Genomic DNA, 23,077 nt, shown 5'->3' on the forward strand with positions numbered 1-23,077 from the left:
CGCCGCGGTATCTTAATGGTCGAACCGTGACGCTATGATTCATCACGAATTTTAAACGGCGATTTTCGAAAATCCTAGAACCTCACGTTCTTCTGCTTCAATCTGGCTTGACACGCGATTTTTTTTTTAGATTTTACCTCGTTCTTCCGCCTCCGTGCGAACGATGCAACACGCCCAGTGAAATTTAATAGTCAAAGTTGCTTTGATAATTTATCGTTCAAGACAATATATATATATATATGTGTGTAATCGGAAATAATTTGACGCCAAACGAGGTCGAGGTTATTAACGAAAAGAGCGGGTCAACCGTATAATGGCTGCGAACAAGTGTTATTCGTACATCGAAATTGTTAATGCCCGAGTTCCGAACACACCCATCACGGACCAACACCGTCCATCATCGAAGCAAGGTCGAAGAAATCGATCCCCCCTTCCTTATGGAAAAGTACTGGAATGGGACAAAGCCGAGGAATCAATCTCTCGAACGAGTGTAAACTCCGCTCGTGTCTGTCCAAGTGCAGAGAGCAAGGTGTTGCCGATTACGGTGTGTCGGTAGAAAAAAGGGGGGAAAAAAGGTAAAAAGGGGTGTGGAGCGGATGGAAGGACAACGGTGTGTGGAGCCTCGGCCGTTTTACACACAAAGGCTTCGTCGCCCCCGTGGCATTGTCCCTGGCTTCGAGGTGGAGCTCATCTCCACCTTCGCGGACGCGATCTTCGCGTTCTCCTTTTTCCACCGCGTCTCACGCCTGCTTCGGGAACAATCGGTGACACTTTGAACTCTCGACGTCCGAGAGGAGGACGGGTTCCAAGAGGAAGAGGACGGGTTCGCAAAACAACCGAAAGAGAGAGAAAGAGAGAGAGAGAAGGAAAAAGCACCGCGTTTTCCACAGGTGAAGGAAAAGAAGGCGAGATTTTTTTTTCCGTTCTTGTCGTCGACGAACAATGGCTGCAAAGTGTCTATTTTTCCACCGCATACACATACATCTTTTCGTTTCTCGGTTGTTTTCCACGAAAAGAGAAACGTAGTCGCCAAGCCGAGATTACAAGCCGAGTCGTTCTCGCGATTCCTTGTCCCTCTGTTTTCGCGCTCGAGAAACGGAGAAAGAGACAGACTCGCGTTTCACCCCGAGAAAACACCGGATCAGCGTGTCTCCCGTTACGTTAATCGGTCAACACGCTGCAACTCTGCATGGGACAGTAGAGAGAGAGGAAAACGAAAAAGCGGAAGAAGAAGAAGAAATCGGATGAAAACGGCGGCTACCTGTTACACATTTCCTAGCCGTTTATTAACGATACGCGTTGCTGTAGAGGGACGATTTATAGGTGGAACAATTTATATGGACCTCCTGGATAAATTATATCGAAACTTCTACTCGCCGCGGTTCCAGGAATCGGCGAACGCGTTCAGAGAGAATTTAGTTCCGCGCGATGGTCTCTCTACCACCCTCCTCCCTTACCCTCAGGTTTAAAATAACATAACTTGGCAAGCCAAGAAGAAGAAGAAGAAGATATTGGAGAAACTTTGATGGAGGGTGGAAGAGATTGGACGAGAGAACGAGGCACGATTTCTTGATCCGAAAAGCAACCTGTGAATTTGGATCGCGTTTCTTTCCAACGAAAGAAAATAATTGTTGTTCTGGCCAACAATTACGTTTCTGAGAGCGGACGCTTCTCCGGGGAGGGGAGAAAAATAGTCGTATCATCGATCCCTGTCTCGCATTCATCATCGCCCGCCTCTTTGGTTGAGGCAGGTCGAGGCAGGTCCAAGCGAGAGCGAAAACGAGGCAATTCCTAATTAATTCGATTAGTCGCGTTTCTTTTTCCCCGGAATTGGAATTAATTCGTAGGCAAATTCGTAAATAGATTTATATTTCGATTCGACGAGCTGAAAATATACGAAGATCTCGATCGACGAGCGTGGAAACGGCACGTCTTGAGACAGATCGGGCGGGACACCCACCCGCTCGAGATTACTTATTTAAGAGACGAGCTCTCCCTTTGCCGCTCAATCGACCGATCCGCAAACGGTCCTTCCTTCCTTCCCTCCCTCCCCCATTCCAATTCTTTCCTCTCTCTGAAACTGAATATCTAAATATTTAACGGCCCACTTTACGGAGCAACGTCGCGATCGTGACACGATAATAACGAGGTCCCCCGTCGATCGCCACCCCGCTGAATATTTGACGATAAACAGCATCCGACGGATTAAATGCGGGGCTCGGATTTGCATTTTACAGAGGCTGGAGGATAATAATTGCCGATATATACCGGTCGATGATCGTAATTGACCGTCCTCTCGAGGATGTTCTCCCTCCCGAGACTTCCACCTAAGGACTGCTACTTCATCCCTTCCTTCCGAACCAACGTTCCAATTGCGCTCGTTTTTTTTTTTTTATTTTTTATGATCGAGGATGTAATACGTATCGATTGGATATATTTTATTTAATGCCAGGTATCGCGTTCGAATCACGGGAGGGAAAAAATTGGAAACGACATCCTGTTCGCGACAACGAACGTTTTTGCCCCCCTTTCGATGATCTCCCGTATCCGGCGTGTATTCCTCGATCTAATCGAATAATTAATTCGCTTAATCGAGTTAACCAACGTTGTGTATTTTCATAAATACGCGAATAGAAAATGTTCCATCTACGTGCAACTTTTGATAAAAAAAGAATTCTTCTCTCGAATAATATTCACACGTTTAGAATATATATATATATATATATCCTCCATCTCGGAATCTCGATTAATCTATTTCCGTGCTATTCGTATTCCATATCAAGTTCAACCGCTTAGTGTATTCCTTTCATCGAAAATATCCTTTCAACCGTTCTTCATCCTTTATCCATTCATCGCCTCGTGGCCGTCGCGAATCTCGATTCTCATTCACTCGCCTAAAACGGGCGACAACCGCTTCGACAGCGGGGTTTATAATAATATCGACAGAGAGAGAGAGAGAGAGGGAGGGAGGGAGTTTGTAACCGGGGAGCGAAAACCAGGTGAGGGGAGAACGTTATCGCTGCGGGATAATGTATTCGCCTCGATGAATATTCAAGGGGATAGGAATTTCACGAGCGACACTGTCGCGGTGTCGGTTGCCGGTGTGATGGCCGGCAACGTGTACAAGGATTTAAGCCCTCGGATCGTATGTCGAGCTATTTAGACCGCGAGAGGCACGGAGATGCGGTTTAGTAAGACGTAACGTTGCATAAGATTCAACGGAGCGAGATCTGCTCGCGTGTCGATCGAAATAAGAGGTTCCGGCTTCTCCCGTGGAAACGGGAGATAGATATTCGGTCGGAGATTCCGGAAATTCTGCTCCACTCTCACGAGAGATACGAAAACGATTTGAAAACGTAATCGTTTCCGTGAATCGGGGAGGGATGAAGATAACGATAATTTTAAATATGAGATTTAAGATTTTGATGCACATTTCGTATTGTTTCGTAGAATTTCGATATACGTGTGCGTATCTATCTGGGTGAAAAGTTACGAGATATCTTCTCTGGCGGTATGCCGCCATCTTCTTCGTGCATGGAACACCACTGTTGCTCGGTTTATCGAATCGACCTCTTTCCAAGATCGCCTCTTCAGATTCGATAGCGAATACTCGAAAGAATAGACAACCCTCCACCCCCTCCCCTATCATGGCTCACGATAAGGAAACGATTAACAATTCGAGAGCGTATTATCGATCCCTGATACGAAAAACTCCTCCCCCCTTCCCCCGAGAAACGCGATCGCGCTGAAATTGAATTGAGAGCGAATTCGAAGTGATTTTTCGAACGGATTCTTTTAACTCGTTTCTCCCTCCTTATAAATAGATTCGCGAGAGAGGGGGAGGGTTGAAAATCTTGGGCAGAAGGAAAATTAGCAGCAAAATTAGAGCGCGAGAGAATGGACTGAACCGAAACAGAGAAGGAACAGAGATGGAGGGGGAGGAGGGTCTCTTATTTCTCACAGCTAATTTCTAAGATTTCTCGTTACGATTCTTTAGAAGCGGGTTTTACTGGGTCACGAGGCGTTGATCGAAGCGTTCCACCTCCGTTTCTTCGCCTTGATTCTTCAAACGCCAGGATCTCTGTCGCGCAACCGATATCGGAAAACACGATCTCGGCTCCAGAAACAAGAAAATCACCCACCCCCTCCGATTCTATCCGAAGATCCGCGGAGAATTTCCGTGCACGCGTACGGAAAAGGAAAGCCTCGATTTTCGATCGAACAAAGCGCGACACACCTCGCTGAAAATAGGAAACCTCTCTGAAAATAGACGCAAGATTAATTTGCCGTAATCACGATTTAAAGGGGGATGGGGGGTTAAAATAACAACGCTCGAACGCGACTCGATATCTACTCGGATACAGTAGGAAAAACGATCCCCTCCGGGGGTGGAAAGTGAGGGGTTTCCTTCTCGTATCCATTCTCGAGCCAGTGTTCCAGTCGAGTTGAAACTTGTTGAAATAGAAATCGAGGAGGACAAAGTCTCTGGAAACACGCCCGCTCCTAGCAACGCGAAAATTCATTTATCGACGAGGGGATGAACGAGCTTGCAACGCGGCCCAACGCGGGCGTCGATCCGTGGAAATACTTTTATCCCCGCAGTGGAGACAGTTGGAGGGTTGAAGAAGGGGGAAGGGCGAATAGAAAGTAATCACGCCTCGATTTTTCCCCTCGAGTCGGCCGGAAATTAAATAAGACAAACCCCATTAGAGGGACAGAGTATGTTCGTCGCGATAGATACGTGGACTTTTCCTCGGTTGGTTGGATATTTTCAAGCATCAGGACACAAAGAGCATCTTCCTCGTGGAATGAGTCATCTTTCCACTTTTTAAGTCGACCTCCCTTCTCCGCTTTTTTCGTTTATCTTTCGAGAAAAAATTGCCACGGATTGACAAGACAGCTAATCGCTCAATCGTTCTCGCACGTACGCCCACCGTCATCCGCCCTCCATCGATCGATCATCGATGCACACGGTTAAATTCCAAGTTACGCACCCAACATTCTACTTCTTCTTCGAAAATAAGGCGGATAACGTCTCTCTGCTCCGTTCAGCTTTTCGAAGAAGCGATCGAAAGTGGGTCCGCGAATGTTTGAAAAATATTCTCAAGTTGATCCAAGTTCGATCGAACTAGAACAAATTCCTCTTTTTCTGTTCCTGAAAACCGTAATCGAAACGAAAAAGTCGTTTTCCTCTTCTCGTTAATCTTTCGGCTAATCGAATTGGCGAGAAGAAAAATTAATGGGACATCGTTCCTTCGAGCAGGAGTTTTCATCGATGAGCCTCCAGCTATCTTAAAACATCGATGGGAAAATAAAAGATGATCAAACGGAAAGGGAGGCGAAGCCTTCTCTTCGGGATGTGCAGCTTTCCTTCCTTCCTTCCTTCCTTCCTTTGTTTACTCGTCGCGAGTGGCCGCTACCCCCCTCCCCCCACGAGGTTTTAAGCCTCGATTCCGTTTCCATGCGCGTTTCCTCCACGAGGATTTGCGACCGACCTGCTTATCCGCCAGATGACGATCATTACCGGTAATCGAGAGATTTGTTTTAATGGGCTTCCATTTCCATTTCCCTGAATCGATAATTCACCCTTGCTCCTTGTACATTTATCGTGGATCGTGGGAGAAAAAAGGGTTCGATCGATGGTTCGTAGAAAGTCGATAACGAAGATCTATCTTTTCAATCCTTTCAATTATTGCCGCGTGAAGGAAATTAAATTAACTACGACGTTCGCGAAATGAATGGAATCTTCTAATAATTTATTATTATGCGTGTTGGCAAGAAAAAAGAGATTGGTCGAATAGGAAAAAGTTAATTGCAAACGAGTTTCTCTTCTTGTCCATGGTTTATGGATATTATAAGAGAGGCAGTTATCGAGTTCGCGCGAAATTCGGGGCCATTTCCTTTTTCCTATATTCTCTTCGAGCCAGCCAAGTTCTGTTCGCTCGGTTTTAGAGAAGTTGGACAATCGGCAATGCTGGGAGTCGAATCGATGCGCACTGGCCCTTTGCAACGGTGGAGCCGCGATTATAATTAACGAGACTCGGCTTCCTTGCCAGCGATGGGTATCATCTCCTTTGCCTCCGAAATTCGATCTGCCTTTGAAATATTTCTCCTTCGAGGGATAAACTTGGGGAAATTCCCTTCCCCCTAACTCGAATTAGATTTTCCGCCACGAAGAGTCCAAGCTTTTTCGCGCAAAGTTGTATTATACGCACCGCTCGGATTAAACGCGCTCGGATCTCCTGTAACTGGCGCGAATTATTTTCGACGAGAGAGAGAGAGAGAGGAAAGGCGAAATAACGTCGTGCACGCGAGGGAGAAGGAAGAACTCGTTTCGACAATTAGCTCGCGTTTTAATTGGCACGTCATTTATAATAAAAAAAGAAAAAAGAAAAAAACACGCGACGTGAAAATTCTAGGATCGTCCCCCTCCATCAAAAGGGAGGGGCGTAATTATCGTCAATTATCTCTCTATCTCTCGAACGATCATCGGTTCGAGGGCCAATTTTCTCGCGTGTAATTCTTCCCAGAGCCGAATATCTCTCTCCGCGGCGAAATACTCGACGATCCTGTAACCTACAATCGACGAGTTTAACGCTCGTGCCTTGCTACGATGTTATTTTAGAGGCGGTAGACTCGAGGAAAATCGAGCCCAGCGAGGAACAAATCGAGAGGAAGGAAAAGGGGGAACTGTGAGCGAAAGGGAGGAACGCGATTAACGGCGGTCGGCGGTGTTTGTTGATTAATCGCGATGCGTTGACGAGCGCTTTTCTCCCGACGAAAGCTGCAGACGGGACGAGAAAACCCACCCCTCTTTGTCGTTGGTGGTAGAAAAGGGGGGAGGAGTGAGTCGAGTTTTCGAGGATATAGTTGAGAGGGGAAAGGAAAAGAGAAAAAGAGAAGGGGGAGGATAGTTTCGAGGATAGCCACGCTCTGTCGAGGACGAATCGAACGAAAATAATCGCGAAACCGTGGCGAGGCACGATGCTGGCGTGCGTCTATCCGGCGGAGAACTTCAAGTCGAAAGCCGTGACGGTGAAGCTCCGGCACGGACGATCGAAGAGAAAGCCAAAGTTGCTGTCTGTGAAGGAGAAACTGGCGGATGGCAAGCAGCCGGAATGCAACGACACCGCCCCTAAGCTCGAGGTAAGCTTCCCTCTCTTCGTAACGTCCCTTCGACTTCCGATCCTTTCACCTTCTTTCTTCCCTTCGTTCCCTCTTGTCCATCCGTGTATCGTTGCACGATGGAAAAATTGTCGACGTACGACAATTCATCCCCTCCCCCTCCCTCTAACGTTTTATCGCGTTTTATTCCTTGGACGATACGCTTTTACTTAGAAGACAAAAGCCAAGAAAAGTTGGGAGAGAAAAGAAGGGATGATTCTCGTTAAGCACGCGCGAGATCTGGATTCTTGTTACCTCGCTCGCCGCCATTTTCAAATCCTCCGTGGAGGGAAGCTTTGGTCCTCTTACCGCGAAATAAATCGACCGTTCATCGATACCTTCCTCGCGATAAAAGGCGAGGGGAGGAGAAGAGAAGAGGCGGCGGCATAGTTCACTACGGGGACTACGCGTTAGTTGATCGAGTAAATAATAGTTACGGCCACTTAAACTGTCGCGAGATAACTTTGTAAGGCGTGCGCGGGCCTGGATTATTTCGATGAAATTCTCCGCGGTATTTATCGGCGTTCCCTTGACAAAGCGCGCTCCTCCATCCGTCCGCGAATTTCCTTAATTATCCACCTAGGAATTATCGCCGAATTGGGCTCGCTCCCCAAAATTTGTTCGCCGCTCGTTCGTTGATCTATTATCGCGTATTATCTGTTCGTTTAAAAAAATGTCTCTCGGTTGCGCGAAGAAAAATTCGCCCATCTCGATACGCAAGATCGTTTTGTTGTATTCTCTCTCCCTGTAGAAACCGTTCAACGTTCGGGGAACGAGGAAGTTGTCGAAAGAGTCGTGTTTCCGTTTTACCGCGTATTCCACGTTTTTTCCCCGATTGTGATTCGGACAAACGCTTTTGAAAGAGCGTGCGACGATACAGCCGTTCGACGCAGCAGCGTTCGAAACCGGCACGATAACCGGTCGAATCGTTCGATTTTTCCGTGCGCAATCCCCCCTTCCTGCCTCTTTTTTTTTTTTATCTCCTACGAGCACCACCATTTCCTCGAATCGAGGCTGTTGCGTTTCCACGCTGATGCGTTTGAACCTTGGCCGATCCGACAAACGTAGCCATTACGTAGCCATTACGCGGTCGAAACTTGACTTTCGACCGATCTTTTTCTCCCTCCCCTCGAAATAACAAACAAGGCGAGATATATTCTCGTCGTATCCCGGTTTTATTTCCTACCTATCCACGTAACGGTGGCGCGCTCGGTTTTATTCCGTCTCCTCTCCAACGTTTGCCAACTCTAGTAGACAAGTTGAATTTATATTTCCCCGGGACTGTTCGCCTCGCCTCGAAATGGGGCAATTGGTTCGGTCGAAGAGGTTTCTCCGGGAGTGGAGAGAAGGAAAACGGGGACTGGAGTTCTCGAAGCCACCCGTTACACCGCGTGATTGCAGAACAGAGCGTTTAACACGGGGCCTCGGGGCCGAAATGAGAAAGGTCAACATGCCGTTCGGAGAAGCTTACCTGTGTAATGCTCGGCCGCTTTCGTTTCCGGCCATGTTTTTACTCCAAACCCTCTTCCACCCGAAATTCCTCCGCTCTCTGAGAAAACCTTCTCTCTCTCTCTCTCTCTCTCTCTCTCTCTCTCTCTCTCTCTCTCTCTCTCTCTCTCTCTCTCTCTCTCTTTCTTGCGAGATAATCAACAAGATAAGGAAGCATTAACTCGCGACATGGATCGGAAGAAGGGAATCTCATCCATTTAACGCGGTTAACGGATTCTCCTCGCTCTCGTCCGTTAATTGCTCTCGATTCTTGATTCCTTTCTTGACGTATTATTATTATTATTTATCTTTATCCCCGGTCTCTATCTCGTTTCGTAAACGAGGGAACGAGAAGGAGGGAAGGATGGAGACGCGTTCGAAGAACGTAATGTCGAGTGTCGAAGGAGCAGCGACGCGAGAGAGAATTCTTCGATGCCGATCCGAAAATTATTCGCGAACGGAATATCCAAAGATCGCGACTTTTTTGTTCGTAAAGAAAAACTCGTTTGAGGAAATGGAAAACGGAAGATACGCGTTTCTTTCGTTTCGAATCGTGGGAAACAACCGATTTTTATCGTTGCGAAAATTATTGGCCCTCGTAATCTCGGGAAGAGATGAAGCGTTGTGAGAAGATTAACGAGGGAGGCCGCATAAAAATAGGATTTTTTTTACTTCGCTACACGAGCAACGAGGAAGCGGAGGAGAAATTTACGCGCCGCGTAGCGCGACGAGGTTCGAAGAGATTCGAGACACCGTAAAGAGTTTAAAGACACCGTATAGAGCGGGTATGGACGAAGATAGGGATAGGAAAATGGCGGGCGAAGGAAAATGAAGGAGGAGAGGAGAGGAAACGAGGAAGAAACGGAAAGTTTCGCGGATGGAAAAGTGTTTGGAGTTGGCGTTGATGAAGGTAACGAGGTTTGAATGATCGTTGAAAAGTTCATCCCTCGAACGGTCATCATTCGTAAACCCGGTTTGGTTTTTCCTGCCTTTTAATCACGCTTACGTATCGATTTCCCTCGGATATTACTCCCCTCCCCCTGCCCAGCCACGAGAATCTCTCCCCGCTTTTCGAGGAGATAACATTTACCGTCCGTCCGTCCTGTGGATACACAGAGGACGCGAGATCCTCCCTGTACGGGATATAATGGAAAATGAAGTTGTTCGTGACTCGAACGAAAATGGGTCTGATGAGCCGTGTGATCGAACTATTAATACACCCGAGCTTCCCCGCTTTCACTTCTAAATAATTACGTGACTTGCAACTATGGAACTTGCAGCAACATCCTCGAAACTCCTCGTCCACGCATTCCAAAGGTAATAAAAATATTCTTTCGTCCATCGAGAGGCAGCCTGGCATTAAATCAACTCGAGGAGGAGAGTTGACGCCGAAAAAATGAGCAAAATCTGCGAGATTTTTCTGGCACTCGCGGAATACGCAATATACATCTGGCGGATGGCTCGGAGGGAGGGTTCCTCTGCGAGCGTACAGGATAATAACAGGGCAGTCGCATCGCGTGTCTCCTCGAATCGCACTTGTTCGAGTTTCACGCGCGCGAAAAACGCGGTACTGTGCTCGAAGGCACGCCACCTTTCTTCGATCGGGAGAGAGAGAGAGAGAGAGAGAGAGAGAGAGAGAGAGAGAGAGAGAGAGAGGAATTCTCTCCACCCTTTCCTTGGATCAGTGACCGCGCTTGTGTCTATTTACGAGGCGGCGGTATCGGTTGGGAACGCGAGGGAAAATTTCGCGGTTTCGAAATGAAAAAATCTCTCCCTCGCAACACCCTGGAAGGATGTTTGATATTTATTCACCCTCCCGTTATCTTTATCGCGCGAGTTATTGCGCTTTATAATCTCCGTTTCATTTTTTTCCTTCTTCTTCCTCTTCCTCCTCTTCTTCCTCTTCTCCCTTTTTCAAGCTATTTAACCGGAAAATCCGAGAACGACCGGTGTAAATTAGATTGTTCCGGAAGAGGGGGAAGGTGGTATTTAAATATAAAAGAGATATCATTTAACGTTAAATTCGCGTTTAAATTTGCATTGAATATTTTCATTGCGTTCCGTTTCTCCGTGTAACGGAAGATAGATGTTCGAGATACGCGATAATCGAGTTTATCTCGATATCGATGGGATGTGAAAACGGAGCCAAGTAGTGCCGGGAAGAAGATCTCTGGGAACGGGAGGGATAAACTTTTCACGATTATCAAAGTGCAAAGTAATCGAATTGGAATTAACGGGAGGGGGTGTAGGGGGTGGGGATCGAGAAAATTGAATCGTCGTGGTTAACGAGCGTTAGAAAAGTTTCCTCGATTTTCTTCACTCGCCTTGGCGATCCTTTGCATTAAAGATTAACTCTCTTCCTCTCCTCCCCAAACCTCGAACGATGTGAACCGTTCCGCCATTTTCTCGCGACGGGTTAAGCGAGTAAAGCGAGGAGGAAGGGGAGAGGCAGTAGAGGATACACACGAGGTTTGGAACCGATGTCGATCAATTCGAGCGCTAATAGCCGGCTTCTCGCCGGTTTAATGATGTCTCGAACATGAACGTTGCTCGAAACGTAGGAGCGACTGAACCCGATCGCGTGCCCCCCTCGTATCTTTCCTTATTCAATCAGATGATTCCCCATCGATCTGGCTACTTGGAAATCGAGCCTTGTTAATATATACGTATGTACATCTTATCGAATTCATCACGGTGAAATCGGCACGGAAATTTCTACGATTCGAGTAAAAAGAAAATTTCACTCGGATTAATTTTTTAATCCGCCGCCGTAGCGCTGTATCACAGCGATATTTGAAATTCCCTTTTTCGAGAGGGATTCGCATCAATCTCGGTAGATAAACGGAGAGATAAACGAGCGTTTGAATTTTGATTAGGAAACATGGTTTTATTGGACGTGATCTGGGTTAGCCACGTCTCGCCGCTCCACTTTCGCTTCAATTTGTCCGATCCGATCGGAAAATTTTATCTGAGCAACCAAGTTTTCGTTCGTCGAGGAGAGAAAGAGAGAGAGAGAGAGAGAGATTCGAATGGAATAGAGCGCGTGCAATTTAGTTTCAGGAGACGTTTAATCGCACGACTTGAGAGAAAGAACTCTCGAAATCGCGTAACCGCGACGCGAAATCTTGGAAACGAACGATCGAATGGAATTTCAGTCTCGCCTTTCTTCTTCGTCGAAAAAAAAAAAAGAAAGAAAAGAAAAAAAAATCATAATTTACGAATCTTAGTTAACCGATATTCTCCGATTTAAGAACAATAAGTTATTGAGAAACGTGGTAGATGGAAGGCATAGACGAGGTTGGAGAGTACAGCGAGTGCGATTATCGGTAACAGACACGCTCGGTTCGTTTTCGTTGACGTACGAAGGTTACCAAGAGTCCTTGTCTCGGTGTGTGGAATTCGAAGGGCCAAGTCGACCTTGGGATTCTACTTGGTATCGGAGGCCGGTCCTCTCCAGATGGTGCACGAGGTCAAGCAAAAAGAACTCTCCTCCAGTCCGGACCTACCACTCCTCGTCTCGCTTTTTCTTTTCTCCGCCGCGTTACGCCTCTCCCCGGACCCAGCCTCCTTCCGTTTTTCCATTTGTTTCTGCCGCTCCGCGAAATCGCGTAATCCTTCCAGCTTTTCCTCCTCTCCTTCTTCATCATCATCATCTTCTTCTTCTTCTTCTTCTTCTTCTTCTTCTTCTTCTTCTTCTCCGACGAGTTCGTGGTCGTTTTGCGAAATGGCAGGCTGACATTTAGAAGGATTTACCTTCCGCGACATACCGAGATTTTATTGTATAACCTCGATTATCGTGGCATCGTCGCGTCGAATCGAGATAGGATCCGAAGGTGAGGAAGCATCGGTAGGTTAAAGTTGGAGGACTCACGAGGATGTAGAATTGGATCGTTGGTATTTAAGAAATTCGAAATCGAGCTATCCGATGTCTAGAGACTAATGGCGCTTGTTATTTCTCTCGTACAAAGATTCAACGGAACAATTGGTGTTCCTCTTCTAAAAAATACGGAACGAATTCTATCTATCAACTGCGGAAATCGTCATATTCCTGTGCTCATTAAAAAAAGCTTCTTAATTAACTAAATAAAAGAATACCAAGGGAGGAACATTTACGATGCGTCGAATTTCCTTCTTTTTTTTTTTTCGATTAAATTTTCAAGAGTATCTATTGGCGGATCGACGTTGGCGAAAAAATTTGTCGATACGAAGAAGATGGCCGCGGGTGGGCGAAAAGCTTTCCACCCGGTGCAGATATTTGTAACCGCTTTTCCTGATGTACTCTTAATCCTGTTTCAGTTACCAGTGGGCGGGGGTGGTGCTGTGCTGGTGCTCAGCGAGCTTGAAAGCATGGCAGCCAGGCAACAGCGGGAAATTGCCCAGCAAAGGCGCCTCCTGGAGCAGAGAGAGGCCCGTCTAGCCGTGCTTCGAGGCGCACAGGTGAGAGAGAACCACTTCTTCCAACCTAAATGCGGAAATCGTTCTGGAAATTGCCCGACAAAGCTCCTGTAATATTCCCTCCTTCGGTCCTGCCGCGGCCCCCGATGCGTTCCACCTTCCCCTCGTCGATGAGACCAACTTCCGCCCGTCCACCCCTCGATCGTCCAAACACGTTCTCTTTTTTTTTTCTTTCCTCCATCGATTCCATCTTTAAACTTTTGCCTCTGTCACCGTACATCGTCCATACATCGTGTATTATTTCACTATATCATATATCGTTTCATACAAGTTTCTCTAGATTATATATATTTCGAAGCGGTACAAAGATTCGCTGTTTGCTTGGCGAATATTTTTAAAAAAAAAGAAAAAGTTTTTCATATATCCGGCTTCTCCCATTCGGCACAAGTGTTGTCGTCAATATGCACAGCCATTTCGCCGTGCATTTTTCGCCGTGCTTACATCCGCTTTTTATATTTATCAAAAATCAATATCCACCATCGGTTGGGTGGATCCGTTCCCAATTTTAATACACGCGTTCCAACTATGAAAAAATTTTAATCCGATATTTTTTTTAGAAAGGGAAGCTTCTTTCTCTCGCGCACATAACGAGTCGACGACGACGATGATGGTCACGGCGTACACTTTTTCGCGAAGAGCGTAATAACAAAATTTCTTCAAGTGCTTAACTTGGTGGAGTACAACTCGCGTAGTACAATCCCGTGTTTGTTGTTCGGTCGGAATTCAATGTTTAGCCGTTTACTGCTGGTGAACGACGATAAAACGGCTCGTAAAGAAGCTTCGTTTCCCGCGATATAAAATCTCGAAATGATCCCCAACTTTCATCGATTCTCCGATCCTCCCCTTCCCTCCCCGCGACTCGTTCTTCCTGCCAACGAGAAGCGGAACATTCGCGTCATGAATAATTCAAACTAATAATAGACTGGGGAACAGTTTATGCCTATTATCGAACAGATAACTGTCCATTCTCGAGGCCCGGCCTCGTCATCCCGTGGAAGATCCACCACGCGTCCTCGCCCGCCACCAGCCATCGTGTTAATGCGACCAAGAATCGCGTAATTCTCGATTAACAGGTATTCCTTGCCCGCTCTTTTCTTTTCACATCTCGTTTCGTTTCACCCTCCTTCGATTTTCTTTCGAAGCAAATTGTCGAAGAGATTGTCAAGAGAGAAAAAGAGAGAGTTGGAAGGGAATAACCTCGAGGAATCGTGCGAGATATTGTGGAGAACACACCTGCTATACACGGGTGGTAAATAATTAGCGGGTTTCTATCATTGGAAGGAGCGCAAGATCGAGCGTAAGGGCAACCGGCAATTACATTCATCCAGCATTGTCAATCTTCTTCTTCTTCTTCTTTTGAGAGTAACTTGGCAAAACGGTCGAGTTCCCCCCCCAAACGATCGAGGAATCAACGCTCGGCCGAGAGGAATCCTAAGAGCGTTCCTCGGGGAACACCATCGATTACGCCGCGATTATCGTCGATGAATTCGCGTATGCCTGTTCCGCGTAATGGAACCGAACAAAAGATGAAGCTAATGCGCCTACCGTTAGCTTCGGTAACCATGATGACCTTGATCCTGAACCTCCGATCATGGAGATTCCGTGTTGAAAAGAGCGAGAGAAAGAGTGAGAGAGATCGATAGCGATTACGTCGAGAAATGATGTATCGTTGCTCCACTCGTTCCCTTTCGTGAAAACTTTCTGTACGAGGATAAAGTTGGAATGAAACTTAATCTATGATAAAACTTCATCGATGCCTTTATACTGCGTACACCTTGAAAACACTTTTGAGGAAATTTTAATTTTTGGATGGATCGATCGATGGACGCGATACATAATCGTCGTTACACTCGTGGAACATGGAAGTAATTCTCTTCTACTCGAGAAACGATCGAGATAATTTGGGATAAAATCCGTCCGTATGAAACGAGGCGAAATGGCGTTGGTATCGACGAGGGTTGGAGGCGTTCAAATCACCGGTTAAACCCGGATCCGCTTAGGCGCGCGATTTTAATCGGGTCCACTCGACTCGACTCGCACCCTGTAGCGAGCTAGTTAAGCGCGTAACGCGTTGAATTCTCGGCGACGACGACGTTTCCTCGCTTCCTCGTGTGCTTGGCACTCGACGCGCGTGTAACGAGCCTCTTCTTCTACGATATTAACGAGATTAAGAGCGTCGAGTCGCGCTCACCTCCGCTCACCTCTCTCTCTCGTCGTTAAATGACGTCAGTCTGATCTTCCATTCATTACTTTGTAACAACGTTTCAATTCAAAACCAAGAAAAGAAAAATACCAGAAAAAAAAAGAGAAATTATCCATCGATCATCGAACGACGAGATTCTTCTTCCCGTTTAAACGAAGGTCTTGCGTCTCATCTCGAGAAAATCGAGCGCAAAAACTACTGTATACGCGGAGATGGCAAATTGGAATAATCGCCAATTGGAAATAATACGAGGTAGAACCGAGGACACGATTTTCTCAGACTCGAAAACTTTAATCCTCGGCGTCGCCTCTATTCCCCGAGACCTCGACGTAGACGAAAAGGCGTAGAAAGTTTTAGCTCGAATCCTCCATTCGTTCCTTCAAGCAAGGACGACCAGCTTTTCTTCTAAGCATGGGGGACTTTTTAACGATCGACACTATGTACGCTGCATGGAGCAAAAAAAGGAAAAGATTTCAGTATCAAGGAGCAAATCTTGCAGTTTCCACGCGGAAAGCTGTAGCCGGTAATTTACGGTTAACGTTCTCGGGGAGAGATTACTGGACCTAGTGGTCTACTACTGGTCGCAACACTGTTAAATTCCGCGTTAAATTTTAGAGAAGATCTCCGGAAGAGGAGATCTGGTTTTCATTGGACGATGGTATGCGGGGAGAATGCGTGTAACGATTAGGGAAGATCCTTTGAAATTGGTTGTTAGTCGGTTAGGAAGGGAGCTCGTTTCCGTGTAATTTGCTCGTTCGGCGAGTGGCGTTAATATTTTAACTAAAATACTCCCCTCTTATTCGGTAGCAGTATTTGAAATATTGCAACGCTCCACCCCACTTCCCCTTTCCTTTACTATCCGTTCCATTCATTAGCCCCGTATTCACTTTGGTGGCTGGTATTCATCCTCCTCCACCCCTTTCCCCCCCCCCCCCCGCATTCAATGACCGGTATTTGCTGTTTCAGGAGCCAGCACAGCAGGACAAACTCGCCAGATTGAGGCACAGGTTGGACCAACAACAAAGCAAACTGAATCGGTTGCGATTACTCAGGTCGCAAACCGACCAGTCACGTGCCAACAACGCCACGCTGAGTAAGTCGATTAACAAGTCGCTTTTTATCCCTTGTAACGTGTTCTCCGTTGGATAAATTCTCTTTAAATATCGCACCCTCGATCACACACAGACACGCGCTCACACGGGAGATCCGATTCCCTTTGACACGAACGAACGAAGGCGAAGCGTGTACCCTTTTCGTCAACAAACGAGCGTCTGTTAAATATTAGAACCTCGAAGAGGGATCTCTCTCAAGCAAAGAGCATTCCTGCGAATTCCTTCCCCGATGATAAACTCGCTCGATTCGAATCCGATGGACAGAGAACAGCGATGTATCGAAAAGTTGCTGGAATCTCTCCAAGGAGAATAGTTTCGTAGCGGGGGACGGACATTCCAGCCATTTTCGTAGCGAGAATGTCATCCGACGCGCGATTACGCACGGAAAGAAGGGACGTTATCGTTCGATTCGAGTGTCGGGCGACCAAGTACGCAGCGAATCCCTGTAATTTTTCAACGGGATCGAAAAAAGGGCATCGAAAGAATATCGGATTCGATAAAGATTTCGCGGACAATGTGCTCCTCGACCTCCTCCTCCTCCCACCTTTCGGATGATTCCTTTTCCTTGAAATCATTTCCCGTGCTCGGAGATCGTAGGCGAGGTTGTAGGTGTTTCTTCGAAGGCCCAACCTCGGCGATCCCCAAACGATTCCCTTCGATGACTTTTAGAATCGTATCGTAGCTTTGATTCTGAGATCCTCTTCCTTTGTCCCATTCCATACTCCATACTCGAAAGATATTCACGCGTTTTTAAACGTTGCTTGTTCAAACAAGGAATTCCAATCGGTTACGTTATGCTAGGCCCCTTTTCCAAATATCTTGGTTCAACAAATGTTGAGTTTGATTTCCCATATTCCCCGAGGAAGTTCACTCGTTACGCTCGTTCTCGATTCGAAGCCTTGCCCGCCGCATCTCTTTCATTCGCGCCGAGTTAGAGGTCGATTCTTCCCCGCGGAAGACCGAGATTAGCCTGTTGAAAAGTGCAATCCGGGAATAAAAGGGCGAAACGGGGGAGGGCGAATAGAAGGGAAGGATCCGTTACCAACGGAAATTCGCGTAATCTGGTTCCCGTGAAACGTGGAAAACGTCGATGGATCGCATCATAGAAATGCAAATGATGGAAATTCATCTTGGGCAACCGTTCGAAGGATGAGTCCGGCGGGGAGGATTCGTAGAGGAGGAGAGAGAGAGAGAGAGCTACACAGATTCGAAACTTTGTATCATCCTGACCCAATATGCCCGGAGGAAGCCCCCTCCCCCCTCTCGTATTTGATGGCTTCCTATTCGAAACGAGTTTACGGGCCACGTAGATTCCGCATTTTACGCTGGTTGTATCTCTGACTTTCGTTTGAAGTCCGAAATAAGGGATGGAGATTTTTTTTACGATGCTAACTTTTCGAATCTCGCTTCCGAGATCGATACAAAGTTTCTCTCCTCTTCCTTTCTCTCCACTCGGTCTCGTTAAATTAAATCTCGTGCGTCTTTCAATTTCTCTGCCAAAAAAGAAAGAGAGAGAGAGAGAGAGAGAGAGAGAGAGAGAGAGAGAGAGAAAGGTTCGCGTCTCGTTTATATATATATATATATATATATATATATATACGTTTGTATGCAAAACAGGTGGATACAGAAACGGTGGACGATCAAAGGGAGGCCCGTTTAAAAAATATTTCCCTCGCCCACAATAAAATTGGCGAAGAACGGGAAAAACGAAATAGACACGCGGTAATCTTTTCGTGATCCCCCGACGTTCCACGCGCGATGCGGTTTATTTGGGGAAAAAAAAAAAAAAAAAGATCCTTCGAATTAAACGGTCGAGACTCGAACTGGGTGACGGGGAACCGGCTTTAATTAAAGAGAGCTTTCCTCTTGCCGAGGTATCGCGGGAATTATGTGGCTCGAATGAACCTCACCCTTCCCCACCCTCGCAAAAGTCACCGCGAGCCTTCTTTTCCCCTGGAAAAAATCGTCGCACGATTTCGCTCCCGTCGATCGTTTATTTCCACGTCATATTTTTCTCGGCCCATCCCCGTCCCAGAATTTCATTTCCTGGCGGATCGATGCCATCCCGATCCCGAGAAAGATCGAATTTTTCTGACTCTCCACTGGGGAGGAGGAGGAGGAGAGGGGAGGATTGAAACGAACGTTTCGAAGGATAAAAGAAGGGTGAAAGATCCTCGGAAAACGATGTTCGGCCACGTCTGATATGACACGAGTTTCCCGAGACGTCGACCGGTTTATCTCGTCTTTCGAGATAAACCTCGTAAGACTCTTTGAGCTCTGGTACCGTCTGTCTCGACAAAAGAGCACCTCCTCCTCGACGAGGAGTCGATTCTCTTTGTCGATTCGAAGGTAAGGGATGTTTGACGAACCCCGTCTGAATTGGGTTTCGTGATATTTTAGCGTGGCAGCGTGGGACGATCCTTTTTCTCTCCGAAAAAACAAACGAAGGGAATTCGCTTCCCTTCTTATTCGTGCTTCTCGAAACCGATGGTGTACCCATATCTCGCCTCTTTTTCTCTTCTTTTCTTCCTTTCTCTCCCAAGTTGAAACAACTTCTCCACCAGCACAAGTCGAAGAGTTAATTTTTCCCCTTTGTTAATCCTTGAGCCTCCAAACTTGACGTCGAAGAAATTCAATGTTTAAATTCGAGGGAATCGTCGTCCGAAAGGTGAAAAATATCCGTTTGAAAAATAAAAAAAAAAAAAAAAATCCGCCAAGATAAATAACCGTTCCGCATCGAAAACCGGAACCATCGATCCTCTTCTCTCGCGAAACAGGGGGAGGGGGGAAAAAAAGTTGCGTGGGACGTGCCGGCAGAGTTTCGCCTGGAATAAATCTCGCCCCGAGTTCCCGTCACAGCGAAATCCTCTCCTCCTCCTCCTCCTCCTCCTCTTCCTCCTCCTTCCTGACAGACGTAGCGAGCGCAATCGACCAGCCTCGTGCTTTCCATCTAATAGTTTCCGCTTGCCCACCTAATGGCCCAACTTTTTGACAGATCATGAATTCTAATTTCATTCCTGCCACTGCGTGCAGAGATGCGGCAACGGTTAGTTCCTTCGTTTTCTTCCCGCAAGAAAGACGCCCCTCTCTCTCTTTCTCTCTCTCTCTCTCTCTCTCTCTCTGTTTGTATCGATTTCGAAGATTGTTAACGAAACGATTGGTTAACGAGTGATAAAGAAGAGGGATAAAATAAGATGGATGGTGGACGCGAAATGGATTAAGCCGATATTCAATCGGATGATCGAAACCCTGGAGGCTTAAAATTGTGTCCCACGATTATCCTCGAACGAATTAACGTTCTGAATCTTGATAATGACACGGCCGATGCTAATGGCTTAATCTCGAGAGCAAAGAAGATTATTCCGAGTCGTTCCTTTCTCGTAACACGAGAAACGCAAACGCTCTTGTTATTCGAAGAGATTAGATGCACGGTATAATGTGGATTAATGGCAGTTAAGATACACGAGCGTCGAGGGAGGAGGGGAAAACGCATTCCGCGTTTCTGTTCTATGTTTAGAAAGTAGAAATTAGTATGGGATTACTATGAATCACCTTGGGTTTTTTCATTTTTTTTTTTTTTTTTTTCACCCTTTGATGAATGAAATTCCCTCTCGCGAATCTCGATTCTCTCGGCAGTGGAGAGAATTCGAACATTCGGGGAATTGTGATATTCGGCGAATAAAACTTTACTCCCCCTCCCCTCCTGCTCGAATATTCAAAATGGGGGATGGAAAATTTGTCAAAGCGCGAAATTTTTGGCCGAAGAATTAATTTCGATTCTACGAAGTTAAAAAATGAATGTTTTAAACGAGGATAAAAACATCATAATCTTTCTGTAGTACGTAATACTTTTCAGGGAAATAAATCTGGACGGATTTTTCTTTTTTTCTTTTTTTTTTTTTTTTCTTTTTCTTTTTCGTATTTAGGTTAGTTGAAATATGATTTTGGAGGGAAAGAGAAAGAGAGAGAGAGAGAGAGAGTGAGAGAGAGTGAGCGAGGTTGGTTGATAATTTAAGATCTCGCGGGTCAAAGGGTTAGCAAAAGCGGGGAAAAACGAGGGATCGGACGAAGGTGGGCCTTTAACGTAACGAACGATCATTTTGTACGCTATCCGCGGGCTAATTTGCCCATAACCCGTGGCAATTCTTCTTTTAAGTGGATATTTTTCGAGATTTTCGAGTCGAGCGGCAAGGTATGGAAATATCTTCTAAAATAGTTTTATCCGAGTAGTTTTTTTACTCGTTTAATTCTTTTATAAAATTATTTTTTATAAAATTATGAAATTTCAAAAAAAAGAAGGAGGAATCCAGGGGACGGGGGAGGAAGGGACAAAGAAAAAGAAACAAAAAGAATGGATAATACCGCGGGAATTAAAAAAAAAGAAAAGAAAAAAAAAAATCTTATCTTCGAATACGATGGAGCGTTGTTAATTAATTTTTTTCCCAAATGCCCACGGCTGATACAAACTGTAGCCAAGAGTTTCGTGTTTCCCGGAATAGTGGATTCTATCTATCGTTCTTTAACAAAGTTTTAAGGAGTTCCCCTATCCCTCCTTCTCCTCGACAAAAAGTTCGACCGTTCCCTCGATAGTTCTCGATAGTTGAATTCCGTTTAAATTTTATTCTCGCGATAACTCGAGTCGGTTTTTTACATTTTATTTACTCGAGTTTTTTTTTCAATAAAACTTCATTGTTTTTTTTCTTTTTTTTCTTTTCTCCGACATAATTCGAAATCGCATCGATTCTTTCATGGATTAGTCGCTTTTTGTCTCTCTCTCTCTCTCTCTCTCTCTCTCTCTCTCTCTCTCTCTCTCTCTCTCTCTCTCTCTCTCTCTTCTCGAGTTCCATCATTATCTCTGATGGCGAACGAGCGAAATCCAATCGTGGAACTTTGGATGAATCGATTCGATTCATCCAAGTTGCCTGGACAAACGTGAAATCGCGAAAAAGAAAGGACAAGGAATTAAAATTTGCTTTGACTTTTCTCTATCTCTTCTCGACCAAGACTTTCCATTTGTTGTCCCATTCTCTCGGTTCCTTGCGCTTTATTCGACACGCCGTTATTTCCAATTTATCCGATGCGATTCGTCTCGCGAGAATAAGCACGATGCACGTCGCTCGTCGTGCAAAGGAGAGAGAGAGAGAGAGAGGAGAGGGGGGGACTTTTAAAAATATCGACACCTGCTTCCTTAAATTATTAAAACGAAGAACGCGGAAAGAAAGATTCCAAGATTCCAAGATCCAATTGGAAACCGGAAACGTGTGATATAAATTGTCCGCCCGAAAGACGAAAATAATCCTCGTCTTTGCACAAATAAAAATTCTCCTCCCACCGAACAGCGTGTAATAATCGTCCTGAAAATGTAGATCAAAATATAACTCGCTTGATCCCCCTTCCACTTTTCCGCAATTTTCTCCCCCTCATCCGATTAAACGAAATTTTTGAATTTAAAATAATTAAAAGCCTTTTACCCTAAACGCTTATGTAGCAACTTGGCTTCTAACGATCGAATCGCGAAAGTACATCGGCAACAAAGAGAAGATCATGGGATCTGAGACCAGTTTTCGTTCGCTTGAAAAGTGAAGCGACTCGTAGAATCGTGCCGTTCGTTTTCAGATTCGAAGCGGAAAACGAGAGAGAGAGAGAGAGAAAGAGAGGAGAAAAGAAAAGAAAGATTCACGCTCGAACATTCGTTTAATTAACAACGCGAGCAGCGTTGCTTTTAATTGCACATCTAACGAGCAAATCTTGTATTTTTTTTTTTTTTTTTTTTTTTTTTTTTTTAGTTTCGCGAGCGAGATGAAAGTAGGAAAAAAATTGCGCACGCATCTTCACGCCAATTACGCGCCATCCGTCTTACGATTATCGAGCCTCCCACGCTATTTTTTTTCTTCGCCTCGCTGAATCCCTTGTTTTCATCCGCCTAGAGAAAGAGATTTTTCACCCCCGTCAAGATGAAAAGATCGGAGACGAGGTTGCGATATTTTCGATATATATATATATATATATATATTCCTTGCTCGAAATTTCGCTGGAACTGGGTTAACGCAACCGTGACCCCCTTCCGATCGCGGGAAATCTCGTTTCGACGAATATGATCGAGAAGCATTGTTCGGTCTCCATAGAAGAGCAAATAAGAAGGAAGAACGTCGATCCCCCTCCCCCCTCTTTCCTCCTTCGCCATTCCTTTCTTCCTCGAACGACGAGAAGAAAGAAGGTTATTTCAGAAACGCTCCGCGAGATTGTCTCGAAGGGAGAGGGAGGGACTTGTTCAAATCTTTTTTAGAGAAAAAAGGGAGGGGGTCGAAACGAAAACGATCGTCGGATGTATGATCGGAGACCTCGAGCTCTCGATCGAGGAAAGTTCGTCATCCGCGGATGGCTGGTGATAAATAAAAAAAAAAAGAAAAAATACGGACGGATGATCTTTCCCTTTGAAAACGTTTCTCGTGCGCCTGTTTTAAACTTTCAGGATGGGGTTTATGTTTGCTACACACTCGGGAAAGTTTAGTAAGAAGTCTTGCAACGCGGTTCGTGCAACCTGTTCTAAAGGTACTTACTTCGAGGCACGCGTTTATAAATATAGCATTCTAACTTAGTTTTATTCTTTAAACGTTGTCCTTTACGAGGAGAGGGGGATCCTCTCTTCGTAAAG

General features: G+C 45.7%; 1 protein-coding gene across 7 annotated transcripts in view; it reads left to right on the forward strand.

Moving 5' to 3' along the window:
• LOC122711863 (probable serine/threonine-protein kinase yakA) overlaps nucleotides 1-23,077 on the forward strand; it is an 83,789-nt gene that overhangs the window by 47,876 nt on the left and 12,836 nt on the right. For 3 of the 7 annotated variants that reach the window (XR_006346211.1, XR_006346212.1, XR_006346213.1), the window contains 2 exons: nucleotides 12,949-13,089; nucleotides 16,277-16,403. Coding sequence is in view for 1 of the 7 variants with exons in the window: in XM_043931007.1 (XP_043786942.1) it covers nucleotides 6,985-7,146; nucleotides 12,949-13,089; nucleotides 16,277-16,403 (430 nt within the window). In the remaining 6 variants the exon portion in view is untranslated. Of the gene's footprint in view, nucleotides 1-6,625; nucleotides 7,147-9,458; nucleotides 9,563-12,948; nucleotides 13,090-16,276; nucleotides 16,404-23,077 lie in introns of those variants that run through there. The other 4 variants (XR_006346209.1, XM_043931007.1, XR_006346210.1 and 1 more) reach the window with 3 other exon arrangements.

The sequence above is a fragment of the Apis laboriosa genome, unplaced genomic scaffold (genome assembly GCF_014066325.1).
Source record: "Apis laboriosa isolate Shangri-la unplaced genomic scaffold, ASM1406632v1 scaffold18_cov149, whole genome shotgun sequence".
NCBI classification, from domain to species: Eukaryota; Metazoa; Arthropoda; class Insecta; order Hymenoptera; family Apidae; genus Apis; species Apis laboriosa.